General features: G+C 36.0%; 1 protein-coding gene and 1 pseudogene across 2 annotated transcripts in view; one reads left to right on the top strand and one right to left on the bottom strand.

Annotated features, from left to right (window-relative positions):
• LOC136749050 (putative nuclease HARBI1) overlaps positions 1 to 15,973 on the top strand; it is a 470,787-nt pseudogene that overhangs the window by 337,684 nt on the left and 117,130 nt on the right.
• usf2 (upstream transcription factor 2, c-fos interacting) overlaps positions 1 to 15,973 on the bottom strand; it is a 123,541-nt gene that overhangs the window by 24,595 nt on the left and 82,973 nt on the right. The window contains exon 7 of one of the 2 annotated variants that reach the window (XM_066705525.1): positions 6,699 to 6,743. The exons of the other annotated variant lie outside the window; for it this stretch is intronic. Within the exon in view, the coding sequence (XP_066561622.1) occupies positions 6,699 to 6,743 (45 nt within the window). The remainder of the gene's footprint in view (positions 1 to 6,698; positions 6,744 to 15,973) is intronic. 2 annotated transcript variants of the gene reach the window in all.

The raw sequence follows: 15,973 nt of genomic DNA, 5'->3' as shown, positions 1-15,973 counted from the left end.
ACCATTGGCAAAACAGCTAACATATTATGTGTGGAGAAAAAGCTGCTAAACAGCTCAACCTGGTGCCCCTTTCGAATGACACAGTGACTCACAGAACTATTGATATGGCAGTTGATGTCAGAAGTATGCTGATAGAGAGCATTAAGATGAGCAGATGCTTTTCACTACAATTAGATGAGTCTACTGATGTCACCATTTGGCCAATTTACACGTTAATATTAGATATGAGTTTGAGGGCATGTTCCATGAGGACTTTCTTTTCTGTAAGTCGCTACCAACAAGAACTACAGGGGGACATATTTTTCTTCAGAATTAATTAATTTATGGAAGAGAATGGCATCGACTGGAAAAAAATGTGTCAGAGTTTGTACAGACGGTGCCAGAGTGATGACAGGCCGACAGTGGTGTAGTTGCACGGTTTAGAGAGGTTGCTCTGGATATGAAATGGATCCACCACGAGGCACTAGCAGTCAAGAAAATGCCTGATAATTTAAAATCGGCGCTACACTCTGCTGTCATAGTAGTGAATTTTATTAAACCCCGACCAATTAATTCACATCTGTGCAGTGTGCTTTGTAATGAAATGGGCAGTGAACATGTGCAGCTTTTGCAACATACTGAAGTGAGATGGTTATCAAGGGGCAGAGTGCTCACGAGGCTCTTTGAACTGCACTCCGAGGTAATCAAAGCAGGCAATGCCTTTGCTTTCCCAACTCTGAAAAACAATCTGCACACATATGGTGTGGCACTTGATGCTGCAGTTGTTGTACACCTTTTGTCACTGGAAGAACAGCTATCAGAGTATTTTCCTGTAGAGGCCACACCAAAGTGGATCAGGAACCCCTTTACTGTTGATGTCATGGGAATACCCGAGGATCTGTCCTGGGCAGGAGAAGTTGCTCGATCTGATGATACTTTGATGTCAGAATTTAAACGACTGTCACTGTTGAAATTCTGGATCCAAAGACAGAGTGAATGCCCAGCCCTCTAATTAAAGGGTTTGCGGTTTTTGATGCCTTTTGTGCCTTTTGCTACTACCTAGCTTTGCGAGAAAGCTTCCTCTACTCTCATTGCAATCAAGACAAAGTATCGCAACAAAATGAATGCTGAGCCAGATCTGTGTTTGAAGCTCACTGCCCTCGTCACTGACATTGCAAAGCTTTCCTTGGCTAATCAGGTTCACCCCTCTCACTAAAATGGTAAGTGCTCAGTGCTATTTATCTTATTTGTGCATTTGCATGCGTGCGCTCATGTTGGTAATTGATATTTTCTGTGGTTCCTATGAGAAGGTGACTTGTAGGTGGTACTTGGATGCTTCGGTTTGATCAGGGGTGGTAAGTTTGAGAACCACTGCATTACAGAAACATCATGGGCTATGTGAAAGCCATACCTTTGTAGACTGTTAAAGGGGGGTGGGGGTTAGGTGGAAAAATGTGATTCTTACAGTTGTGAACTATGTTCTTCCATGCATGCAAGCCATCCTAACATTGTTGTCCATAGGAATGGGTTCCCCGTGATCCCATGTGTTTGCATACCTCATTCTATTGCTCTGTGATACTATTTTCACAATACAATTGTTGGAATTGGTCAGCTAACTTTAAGCATCTTGTACAGCAATGTTATTGGTCTGTAAACACACATACACATGTATACTTTTCAATTACTGTATATAAGGAGTCATTGTTTCCCTCATTGCATCAAAACATGTTGAAAACCAGATGCTGCACAATGTTTTAGAATAAGATACAGTATTGCCCAGTATATAAGACAATTATTATTAAAATTATAATTTTTTCTCCAATAAAATTAAACAAAATACAACTTGTCGTATATTTGCAGACTATGCACAAGACTTGTAGTCAAGTCGGGTTCGAGTCTGAGTCCGAGTCACCATGGTCTTATAACACTTACGATTCACTAAAAGCCCAGATTACAAAGATTAAAGCTTAGTTGGTCTGTTTCTTCATTACTCTTTATTGTTTATTTAGGTTTTTTAACATTATCAAAATTTATAAAAAATTAAATCTGAACTCTGTAACAGACCATTTCCACTGTCAATTGTCCTAATGATGTACTTAACACTAGTTAATAAAAGTAATCAAACGTAAATTGTCTATACTAACACAAAATTGTTGTGTTATATATCACATTGTATTTTAGTGCTTGGAAACCATGTAAGCCTTGGATAAGGAGTTCAGCCAAATTATAAAAAAGTGCATTTTACTTCAATTAAGAAAGTTGGCCTTCTTGTTACTTGGATGTACTCATGAAAGATGCCTGTTTACAGATTTTCAGTCTTTCTCTGTCAAAATTTGCATTCAGCGCTTGATTTCAACAACACTGTGTTTGTGGTAAAAATGTGTAAAGTCATAATCTATATTTGGAGGAAAGGCCAAAGAGCCATGGCCATTGTTATCACTAAGTTACCCTAATAAGACTCTGACTCTGGTAGAATGTCTGACATTAATTTAATTGCACAGTCCTACTTTATTGTTAAATCAATCATAGTATGATAGCCTAGCCATTGTGCACACACCTTATCATCTTTGATTTGGTATATATTTTAAATGTCCTAGGCTAGAAGTGGTGGAGAGTTGTATTTGTTAAAACAAATAAATAAAGTGTGTGCTGTGTGTGTGTGTGTGTGTGTGTGGGGGGGGGTGTTCTACATTTAGGGTCTCATTTACTACACATATCTTATTCAATGCCTGCCCCATTATTTTCAGATCACCGATGATCAGAGAAATACATTGCATGTTTATGAAAACTATACAGACATGGCTTGTTCATGGCTTCTATAGACTGGGGGCTTTCAAACAACATGTTACTCGCATATGTAGGGTCTTCCTAGTCTTTCTTTTTACTCAGTTAGCTGATTAACCCTTTAGAATACAAAAGTGAAAATTTGATATAAGATAAATGCATATGGCAAAACTATCAAGTAGCTACACACAAATAATAAAAAAGTGAAAATAACAGGAAAAATAGGGCAGAGATTTAAAAGTGATTAAAAAAAAAATTGCAGGCTCCATTGTATGCTCTAGTCAAAGGGCTATCATATAAGAGAATTTAGTAATATGCATTGTCAAAGTTAATATTTTTCCTTTGGTATATCTTTGAAAAATACAATTAGTTATATAAAAAAAAGCACATGCGTCCAAATTGAGTTGAGTGTCATGTTTTGCCATCAATCCGTCATATCTGCCTGTTTAACTGCAGTTTGGTTTCAATTGGAGGCGGGGCGAATTTTACTGCTACTGCTGTATCTGATCTGATCTTTGTAGAATTTGTAATTTATTTATCATTAAAAGGGAAATTAATAACAGCTTATGCTAAATTATTGATAAATTGATGATAAAGACTCGTCATGAAAAAATGTTGAGTCCGAGTCACGGAAGATCAAGTCGCAGTCCAAATTACTCCCTCCAGGTACATTTCATGCTAACTACTTAGTTTGTTGAAAGTGATAAGGAAAACTGATACATGGCCATAACAATGGGTTGTGGAATAATGAAGGAATTCATGAAAAAGTTAAAGGCCTTACGGTCATAAGATTTTTCATAAGATTTAATATATTACACGTTCTTGTGTAATTCATTATATTCTGAAGCTCAGTGATTTATAAAAAATCTAAATGCATATTTCTTGGCTGGGTTGCTTCCTCATTGCCAAGTAAGTAAATGTTGGCAATTATTGTCACTACTCTGACATGCACAGGCATCTGGTATTTCTGATATGAAGCTCCAGTTTTATTACCAACTTAGAAGACCACAAAGGCATTAAAGTAGTCAAGAAGTCATAGAAATGTTTAAATGTTCTAAAACTGCTATTATGTAGACTATATGTTTATATGTAAAGTTTATTAAACATAAGAGCTATGCAATTATTTATTATTACTGGTTAAGAGTCAATGGCCTTGCTTGAGCAACTCTGGATCAAGGAAAGGAGGTCAGTTTTTACATGTTAAAACACTGTGGTGGCAATTTTAGTCTTAGAGAAAAGGCTGAAATAAAAAGTTGAAATTTTTACTTTTTGGTTTGTAATTAGAATATTATTATAAAAAGAAAGAAAAAAATCCTGCACAATCATTCAAGGTTAAGATATAGAACACACTATGGGACCCATATCTAGTCTTGAGAATATCGGCTATATAGAAAACAATAACAACAATAATTGTAAATCTCGAAAAACTACTTAGTTCTAAATGTTTTGTGCTCATTATTGTATTACTTTAGTATAAATACATGTTAATTTGCATTCATATGTTGCATTCATATGTGAACGAAAAGACACAAATTTCCCCGTTCTCATTGGAAATAGTTAAATTTCAAAATATCACTGTCCTGGTCACAAAATGAAAGTTTGTGGGGAATAATAGCCATTTTCTATACTTTTGAGGCATAAGCAATTAGGAAATAATTACTACCCAGGAACAAAAATTGTGTTACATAGTGTAATGAAACTTATGGGAACATATGCTAATCTATTATAGGTATAAGCAAGGCATTTCTTTGTAACCATATAAACATATTTATATGCATTTCCCCCCCTTTTTTATTCATTCATGCATTTCAGACTTGTTTAATCATGTAACACTGCCAATCTGTTATATGTTGTAAATCAAAATAAATACTAACAATAGAGTATATAAAATCAGAATTCTGGAGGAAATAAATAAATAAATAATTAAAAATAAAAAGTTGTACAGATTCCCATAGGTCTTCAAACCTTGGAACAATGGAAATCCCCTTTGTTTCCAGGACCTTGAACAGGATATATCTAGAGGGGTTTCACTACTAGCTGCCTGCTATAGTCATACAGACCACAGTAATCAAACTCCAGATATACGGCTTGAATATATTTTGAAGACCTATGGGAATCTGTACAACTTTTTATTTTTAATTATTTATTTCCTCCAGAATTCTGATCAAATATATATATATATATACACTCACCTAAAGGATTATTAGGAACACCATACTAATACTGTGTTTGACCCCCTTTCGCCTTCAGAACTGCCTTAATTCTATGTGGCATTGATTCAACAAGGTGCTGAAAGCATTCTTTAGAAATGTTGGCCCATATTGATAGGATAGCATCTTGCAGTTGATGGAGATTTGTGGGATGCACATCCAGGGCACGAAGCTCCCGTTCCACCACATCCCAAAGATTCTCTATTGGGTTGAGATCTGGTGACTGTGGGGGCCAGTTTAGTACAGTGAACTCATTGTCATGTTCAAGAAACCAATTTGAAATGATTCGACCTTTGTGGCATGGTGCATTATCCTGCTGGAAGTAGCCATCAGAGGATGGGTACATGGTGGTCATAAAGGGATGGACATGGTCAGAAACAATGCTCAGGTAGGCCGTGGCATTTAAACGATGCCCAATTGGCACTAAGGGGCCTAAAGTGTGCCAAGAAAACATCCCCCACACCATTACACCACCACCACCAGCCTGCACAGTGGTAACAAGGCATGATGGATCCATGTTCTCATTCTGTTTACGCCAAATTCTGACTCTACCATCTGAATGTCTCAACAGAAATCGAGACTCATCAGACCAGGCAACATTTTTCCAGTCTTCAACTGTCCACTTTTGGTGAGCTTGTGCAAATTGTAGCCTCTTTTTCCTATTTGTAGTGGAGATGAGTGGTACCCGGTGGGGTCTTCTGCTGTTGTAGCCCATCCGCCTCAAGGTTGTACGTGTTGTGGCTTCACAAATGCTTTGCTGCATACCTCGGTTGTAACGAGTGGTTATTTCAGTCAAAGTTGCTCTTCTATTGGCTTGAATCAGTCGGCCCATTCTCCTCTGACCTCTAGCATCAACAAGGCATTTTCGCCCACAGGACTGCCGCATACTGGATGTTTTTCCCTTTTCACACCATTCTTTGTAAACCCTAGAAATGGTTGTGCGTGAAAATCCCAGTAACTGAGCAGATTGTGAAATACTCAGACCGGCCCGTCTGGCACCAACAACCATGCCACGCTCAAAATTGCTTAAATCACCTTTCTTTCCCATTCAGACATTCAGTTTGGAGTTCAGGAGATTGTCTTGACCAGGACCACACCCCTAAATGCATTGAAGCAACTGCCATGTGATTGGTTGGTTAGATAATTGCATTAATGAGAAATTGAACAGGTATTCCTAATAATCCTTTAGGTGAGTGTATATTCAATTATGAATAATGAAAAATGTGTATTATTTCACATCTATTACAAGGTCTCCAACTTTTTCCTTTGGAGTTAATTATAATCAATAAACAGATATTCTAGTAAATTAATTTAATGATCATGAGGAACAAATATTTGAATACCCTTTAGCACCCAAAGACCATATTTCCTTAATTAAATACTTTATGTTCCAAGTATTTAGAAATTGGTCTTTTAAGGTGACCTACCTGGACTGGGGCACTCCGGACTTAAGAAAATGCAGTCTATAGCAACACATGGAGAATGTATATGTTTTTTTTTTGTTTTTTTTTATATCTGTAGGAGTTTATGAATGAAATAATGCATGTAAAGTCTGTCAAAAAGTCCATGATACAACAAATCCAATCCAGCTTTAATCTAAAGAGGGACAACAGGGCAACAACACATCGTACTGCTGGATACCAGGAACAGTTACTGCTCCACTCACTGTTACTGTTTCCAATAGAAACACAAAATTGGATTTATTGATTTGAAAGTTGTTCTCACCAGGATAAACTGTCATGATGCAGCATCTCGTTTTCAGCAGTGTCTCTGGGGATGGCAGGTAAACATTACAGTTTCCAAAGCAATCATTTAAACAGAAAATACAAAGTACTGCAGAAGTCAAAACAATCAGAACACCTACAGATGTGTGTCAGGAGAGTGCCAAATACCTGAAGGTGGTAAATTCAGAATCACTTTGTACTTGAATAATTACAAGTCGGATCCAAATAAGTGCTTTTATCTCATTCAAAATATTAGGTTCTGGGTCACAGTTGTGAAAGATATGCAAATATGCAATCTAGTTAATTTTAGTTTTTGATCAGACACCTTTATAAAAATGTCCTTCAAATTTTGGAAAACAGTACACAGGATAGAGAAACACACAATATTTCCACATTTTGATGTGGTAGCTATTTAACCTTTTAAGGACACTTCAGATTACTGTAGCTATTAACATTAATGTTTTACCTTTATGGACTTTCTGCACACATGAAGCCCCATAAATTGGAGAGGACCCAAGTCCAACTATCAACACAATTTGACCAGAGAGTTATGACAATCAGCCATCGCTCATGACAAATGCTTCCAAATGGGGACGGTAGTGGGTTGATTAACAAGTTAGGAGACAAGGGGCAGGATTAAATCACAAATGTTAGCACTGCGAGTCACTCGCAGAAGCATTGGCGGCATGTCTGCAAATGGGAATCGCGCTGCTAAACTAACATGGCATTAAATTTAACCCGATTTACGCTGCAAAACAACCTTCTTGAAGCTCCTTTCTTGCACAATGTGAGAGAATAAAACACAACTTTCACACAGCCGCTACTAGAAAAATACAGAACTGTACTCAGTCGCGCTTTCATGTTTAGTTAGATGCTACTCTCTTCTAATTTTTAATGTAAATCCCATGATGTACAGTTATGTAGTTTGCTATTAGTGGCTGCATAAAGTTGTAGTTAATCCCGCCCAACAATACAGTGGGTGTGGTTACATTTTTCATTGTATTAAATCAATAAAATACCTGCGAGAAAACAACCTGAAAATGCTCTCACAGGTCCTCTAGTTTTAGACAACTTCGGAGTTGTAGCCGGTGCATTACAGTTTGTTTTTAATCTGCACCACTACACATAACCCAGCTAACACACAATGTTGCCACAACGTTGTAGCAACGTAATTCACCATTGTGGCAACGTTGTGTGTTAGCTGGGAAGTTGACGCTGAATAAAATATTTACAGTGACCTGTTATTCACCCAACCATAGTTAACAAGAAAGGTGTTCAGGTATTTGGCATATCCTCTTTCTATGGGATGTGTGCATGTATATGGATTCCAAGGGTGCACTTGACAAATTGCCTATTTTACAAGAACATAGCCTTGTTTCCAAAAGCATTATGTAGAACAAAACAGAGGGTTTAAGTGTTATAAATACAAATTAATTTAAAGTTCACAATGCATTTATTCTTTGCTCTTGGAAACAAGATAAATTAATAAGGAACCAGATTAGAGACATACATTTTAGTTTTAAAAATCATGTCAAAGTACTCTGAAATAATCAAATTTCATCCTAACCTAAAAGAAAAAGTATGACAATCTCTTACTTACTGATTGTAACTAAATGTAAAAGCTAGGCTGCATCAAAAAAGGAAGGATAGCAAAGATATTGATTTAAATTAATTAATCAAATGTAAATCTGTTTCACCATCTTATATCCTCCTAAGGAATTTAAAAACAACAGCATGTAACCAGTCCCTTAGGGGAAGAAACCTGCTATCTGTGATAGCTAGTGAAAATTTTTCTATATTATTGTGTGTTGCAGTAATGTGTGTAATCATCTTCAGAGGAAAACTAACTGCATTTGAAATTGCAAACAGAGGAAGCAATTGCAGGTCCAAATATGCTTTGAAACTATTGTTATGATCTGAATGTATCTGAATTTCTAAAGAAGAGGAGTTACAGTTTGAGCTTTGAAATGTGTTGTTAGCAAAACTTGTTTGATGTATTCGTTTTGTGGTGAAAGAACTACAGTCTTTTAAAATCAGGCATACCTTATTTTTTCACACATGCAGAATGCATAAACTGCTTCCATTAATGAGTATTCATCAATTACTTGCACTCTCATTTGCAAGTAGTTTTCAGCTTGGGTTTCTAAACTTGACTAATCAATATATAACTTTTTTGTAGGTTGTAACAAATACCTAAAGGTCTTTAAAAAGCCAGAAAATACATACTAAGTGCAAAAACATCTGAAGCATTAGTATGACCCACAATGCATCATGTGGTTCAATGAAATAAAAGTGCAGAAGATGGCTTATAACCACCCAGGATGTGGTATGTTTTATATGAACCACAAGGCATATAGCTAGTCTTGCTCAAATGTTTTAGAAGGGTAGACCTTGTGTATGTATGTGTAAATATATATTGTCTAAGTAGTGATATAGGGTGCTTTTATGAAAGGAGGGGCTGCGGGGGATTTGACCGTTGACCTTGAACTTGAGTTGAACTCGAGGGCTCCTAGGGGGCGTGTACCGCATCACTGAATAATTTGCATATTGATGGACAGAGTTGACAGGGCACTGAAATTATTATATTATACGGTGGAGTTGACAGGGCACCGAAGGAATGTACAGGGTGGTGGGGGTCTTTGACTGTTTTTCAAACCCTCCAAAAGAGTTTTATTTAAGCCAGACTGATTCTTTAGTAAAATAGCTCTTTTTCTCTATATGAGTGAAGATCCAAAAGAGTTCTATTTATGCCCTCCTGATTATTTAGTAAAATAGATATTTTTCCCTATGCGAGTGAAGCTGCAAAAGAGTTCTATTTAAGCCCTACTGATTATTTAGTAAAATAGATATTTGTCCCTATGCGAGAGCTGCGAGGCTGTCTCTTCAACAAGGTCAAAGGGGTTACCGCTTTGAAATGGACAAGGGTTATGTCGGTGTGATGCTTTTTGAGCTAGGGGGGTGGTGAGGAGATGTCTATGTAACCTCGGGTCAGTGAAGAATTAGTATATTTGTGTGCAGAGTTGACAGGGCACTGAAATTATAATATTAGAGGGTGGAGTTGACAGGACACTGAAGAAATAACGTACAAGGGTAGAGTTTGGGATGTCTACGCCTTTTGTAACCTCAGGTCTTGAGATGACATTTGAGGTGATGTGACAGGGCCCCTTTAGAGCGGAATGTGCTGAGAGATAGCACTCTGTAGGGTCGGTGGGGGCTGTGGGTAGTCATTTTCCCCCAAACAGATTGAATTAGGAAAGTCCAAAGACCCAGATCTCAACCGGCCAAGTATAAAATATTAAAATAATAAGAAATAAGATATATAAAGAATGAAAAATAAATCAGGTTCCGCTCGATGCGGCGGTGTGTGTGCGCGTGCATATATACTGCAGGCTAGAGATCACTGCCCCAGGTTTCTTTTTTTTTTTTTTTTCTTCAGATCCTAATAAGTTTCAGACCTTCCTCCACTTTGCACAGATTTGTACTAGATTTGTACTTTTACTTACAGAGAATGAAAAGTCAGTCTAAATGGTCTTAACTTTAGAAAATCCTGAATATGCACAAAAGTAAAAGAAATGTAATACAGAAAATGTAATTGAAACTTTCAGTAATCAACATAACATCAGTAAATACTACTCCTATCCAAGACCAATATTTTCCGGCATTGCAGAATATATCAAACATATTATTTAAAGTAAAGGTAAATGCAAAGATTGAATAAATACAATTATAAAGGTATGTGTGTATGTGTGTATATTCACACCACCATGTGATGTTAACTTAAGAAATCCTTAATTACAGAAGAACCATAGAATATATATGTTATATAAGAAGCATAGAATATATATGTAGAAACTGGGAAATTTCAATAAAACTCAATAAAAGCAGTGTTTGTAATAATATTAGTAACAAAACATCAAATTATTTTAAATAAATATCTAATGTAATCCATTCATGCAATAAGATTAAGTAAATACACTCAATTCGATTCAAGCACAAACCTATGTGTGTATGTATATTTACATAATTTACACATTACAATAGCTTGGGGGTGTATGAGGGTCTGAAGACCTTAATGGCCTTGGTTGTATTGGCAGTAAGACATCTGAACAGCCTTCAGTACAACTAACTAGTAACATTCTTACAGATATAAAGAATGAAAACACAATTTTAATAATTTCCCCCCCTCACAGTAAGTAAATGAAACTAAACCACACTTATTTAACTTATACAATACATAATTGACATTTAAATGTTAGTTAGATAACTCTCCAAGGTCAAACAGAAGCCTTATAGTAGTAACTTTCTTACAGAAATAAAGAATGAACCCCATGATGTTAAGAAAAAATAAAATTAAAAAATACTAAAGTAATTTTAGACATATTAAATATGTATAAATAATGAAGTATGCGCCTATTAAAACAGTACATACAGTGAGGGAAAAAAGTATTTGATCCCCTGCTGATTTTTTACATTTGCCCACTGACAAACAAATGATCAGTCTATAATTTTAATGGTATGTGTATTTTAACAGTGAGAGACAGAATAACAAAAAAAATCCAGAAAAACGCATTTCAAAAAAGTTATAAATTGATTTGCATGTTAATGAGGGAAATAAATATTTGACCCCTTCGACTTGGTGGCAAAACCCTTGTTGGCAATCACAGAGGTCAAACGTTTCTTTTAGTTGGCCACCAGGTTTGCACACATCTCAGGAGGGATTTTGTGCCACTCCTCTTTGCAGATCCTCTCCAAGTCATTAAGGTTTCGAGGCTGACGTTTGGCAACTCGAACCTTCAGCTCCCTCCACAGATTTTCTATGGGATTAAGGTCTGGAGACTGGCTAGGCCACTCCAGGACCTTAATGTGCTTCTTCTTGAGCCACTCCTTTGTTGCCTTGGCTGTGTGTTTTGGGTCATTGTCATGCTGGAATACCCATCCACGACCCATTTTCAATGCCCTGGCTGAGGGAAGGAGGTTCTCACCCAAGATTTGACAGTACATGGCCCCGTCCATCGTCCCTTTGATGCGGTGCAGTTGTCCTGTCCCCTTAGCAGAAAAACACCCCCAAAGCATAATGTTTCCACCTTGTTTCACGGTGGGGATGGTGTTCTTGGGGTCATTCCTCCTCCTCCAAACACGGCGAGTTTAAGAGAGTGCTCCTAATCTCAGCTCGTTACCTGTATAAAAGACACCTGGGAGCCAGAAATCTTGCTGATTGATAGGGGATCAAATACTTATTTCCCTCATTAACATGCAAATCAATTTATAACTTTTTTGAAATGCATTTTTCTGGATTTTTTTGTTGTTATTCTGTCTCTCACTGTTAAAATACAGCTACCATTAAAATTATAGACTGATCATTTGTTTGTCAGTGGGCAAACGTACAAAATCAGCAGGGAATCAAATACTTTTTTCCCTCACTGTAACTTAAAGAAGACGTTCAGGAAGAAAGGTTTCTGTGAACGCGCTAAAGACAAATTCAACTTTCCAAATATCGACATTTAAAATAAACTAAGTTGAAAGTGTAAAGACTGCATCCAAGAGGGGGTTAAAATAAAATGACTATGAGATTTAACAGATTAGTAATTGTAAGAATAAGTAGCATCTTAATGGTTACCTTGAATTCATGGTGACACAGTTAATGAACTGGCATGGCTATTAAGCCTGGTTGAACATTATTCAAAATACAACACCAGTCATTGTCTGGAGTGTTACACAAATTGGGGAACAGGATTTCTCATGCTTTAAGGAGAATGAACCATCGTCACACATTCCACAGCATAAGACACTTACTCTCATACATAATCTATCTACATTACCCCTGAAATTAAAAGTACAGCCTCAACGACATACGTTTTTCTGATCTCTCAAGAAGTATGGTGCCGTATGTATTGCTTTTTAACAACGTTTAATTAAAACTTAATGATTAACAAACTCATGCAGAGCCACTTAAACTCATCTTGAGGAGACCTAGGTGTAATAAAATGACTCTGATATACGCAATAAGAATACAAAGTATTTTACACAATTCATTAAGGCTTGTGAAATATGAATATAATGCAGACCCTATTTTTGTTTGCTGTGTATGTTTTGTTACAACTGGAATTGACATGGATATAGAAAATACATTTTATAAAACATTTCCGAAATTTCAACATTTGTAGCGATATTGTCAAATCTATCACATCGATGTAATATGATATATTTCAGTGTACTGTGCATGTTTCAACACAATTGTAAATTACTTAGATATAGACAATTTGTCTTATAAAGCAGTTTGCAAAACTAAACATTTGAAGTGATGGTGTCTCGCATATCTGTATAATATCACCCCCGTTTCTGTTTACTGCGCATGATTAACGAAGACATTTTTAACTGTTTATTTGAAGGTTCTAAAAGGGTCTTTTGAAGAATTGGAAAATCAGACGTGTTTCTGATCATTTAGAGAAGTTACAGAGTTACGTTACTCAGACAGGGTAGAAGTGCCTGACCGCTGGATTTGTACAGGATTTCTGATGATAAAGTGTCAGTCATAAGGGGGTCTAGTTTTGTGTTGCTTGATAGAACCGTACAGCTCCCTGCAAACCCCCCACCGCGGTGCTGAGAGCCAGGATTCATAATAAAATGTTCAAATATGTGACTGTGTCGGTTTGGTCTTTATAACTCTCCCTGTTATTATGGTTATGTCATGTTTATTTATTTATTTATTTATTTATTTATTTATTTATTGTTTTTCTCTATTTCTAGCCCTCTCTTTTTCTGTGCCTGATTGTTTTGGGTTAACCCTATCTCACTAAAGACCTGCTTGATTTACACATGATCCAGTGTAACTCTAGTGTGACTGTGTCTCCCTCTGCGCTTATCTTTCGCTGTTTTCTCTAAGGTTGCTGCTGCTTCTTGCCTCTGTCTGTACTCTGTTTATGTGTGCTGCTAGGTAGGTCTCACTCCCCGAGATGCTGAGACTGGAGATTATTTAACTAGAAAAAGTATATATGTACTGTTTTAATAGGCACATACTTCATTATTTATACATATTTAATATGTCTAAAGTTACTTTAGTATTTTTTAATTTTATTTTTTCTTAACATCATGGGGTTCATTCTTTATTTCTGTAAGAAAGTTACTACTATAAGGCTTCTGTTTGACCTTGGAGAGTTATCTAACTAACATTTAAATGTCAATTATGTATTGTATAAGTTAAATAAGTGTGGTTTAGTTTCATTTACTTACTGTGAGGGGGGGAAATTATTAAAATTGTGTTTTCATTCTTTATATCTGTAAGAATGTTACTAGTTAGTTGTACTGAAGGCTGTTCAGATGTCTTACTGCCAATACAACCAAGGCCATTAAGGTCTTCAGACCCTCATACACCCCCAAGCTATTGTAATGTGTAAATTATGTAAATATACATACACACATAGGTTTGTGCTTGAATCGAATTGAGTGTATTTACTTAATCTTATTGCATGAATGGATTACATTAGATATTTATTTAAAATAATTTGATGTTTTGTTACTAATATTATTACAAACACTGCTTTTATTGAGTTTTATTGAAATTTCCCAGTTTCTACATATATATTCTATGCTTCTTATATAACATATATATTCTATGGTTCTTCTGTATTTAAGGATTTCTTAAGTTAACATCACATGGTGGTGTGAATATACACACATACCTTAATAATTGTATTTATTCAATCTTTGCATTTACCTTTACTTTAAATAATATGTTTGATATATTCTGCAATGCCGGAAAATATTGGTCTTGGATAGGAGTAGTACTTACTGATATTATGTTGATTACTGAAAGTTTCAATTACATTTTCTGTATTACATTTCTTTTACTTCTGTGCATATTCAGGATTTTCTAAAGTTAAGACCATTTAGACTGACTTTTCATTCTCTGTAAGTAAAAGTACAAATCTAGTACAAATCTGTGCAAAGTGGAGGAAGGTCTGAAACTTATTAGGATCTGAAAAAAAAAAAAAAAAAAAAAGAAACCTGGGGCAGTGATCTCCAGCCTGCAGTATATATGCACACGCACACACACACACACACACACACCGCCGCATCGAGCGGAACCCGATTTATTTTTCATTCTTTATATATCTTATTTCTTATTATTTTAATATTTTATACTTGGCCGGTTGAGATCTGGGTCTTTGGACTTTCCTAATACAATCTGTTTGGGGGAAAATGACTACCCACAGCCCCCACCGAGTGCTATTTCTCAGCACATTCCGCTCTAAAGGGGCCCTGTCACATCACCTCAAATGTCATCTCAAGACCCGAGGTTACAAAAGGCGTAGACATCCCAAACTCTACACTTGTACGTTATTTCTTCAGTGTCCTGTCAACTCCACCCTCTAATATTATAATTTCAGTGTCCTGTCAACTCCGCCCATCAATACTTTAATTCTTCAGTGACGCGGTACACGCCCCCTAGGAAGGGGCCCTCGAGTTCAACTCAAGTTCAACCCCCGCAGCCACTCCTTTCATAAAAGCACAAACACATCTTTAAAACTTACCATTTTGTTGAAACCTGCTAGTCTGCTTTTTTCTCAGAATTTTTCAGTTAATTTTTTATGATTTCTCCCTAAATGAAATAGTGTCAATTAAATGATCTGGTTCATATAGCATTGATGGGGTGAAAGAATCTGGAGATGGACATATTGCTGTTATAGGCAGTGTTATATTACTACAGAGGGGATATTATTACAAACTGTATGAGCATTTTCTGAGAAAAATAATTTGAAAGAGTCAGCCCATTGCAACAGTGCTGTTTGTTGTCAACTGGTATAACACAAATTGCTAGTTATCAAGTGATAAGGTGTGTTGGACAGTTAACAGATTCAAATGAATAACTTATTAATAGAACTAGTTTATTTTAAAAAGCTTGCCTTTTATTATGGCAAACCCTGCCCATTAAAAATGTTAACATCAAAAAAGCAACCCCAAAAACAGCTTACAAAGTATTAACAAAAATAATAGTGTTAAAAGCTTCTGATGTTCAGATTAACATAAACAAGATTAATGTTATATAGAACCAAAGGACTTAACCTTTCACTTAGACTAAAAAAATCCTTTTACACTGCACATTTTACATTATTAAAATAGCATCTTAAAAGCAGAGATTAGAAGAAGTGATTCTGTGGCAGAAATGTATTTTACAAATAAATTAATTCTTGAACATTATGGAGTTATTTAAAGAATGAACAATATACTTTACATATGCACAGATCTGTGTTGCAGTTTAATCAGCATCCATGTTTT

The sequence above is a fragment of the Amia ocellicauda genome, chromosome 5 (assembly GCF_036373705.1).
Source record: "Amia ocellicauda isolate fAmiCal2 chromosome 5, fAmiCal2.hap1, whole genome shotgun sequence".
In the NCBI taxonomy this organism is placed as follows: domain Eukaryota; kingdom Metazoa; phylum Chordata; class Actinopteri; order Amiiformes; family Amiidae; genus Amia; species Amia ocellicauda.
This window is presented reverse-complemented; position numbering and strand designations above follow the sequence as displayed.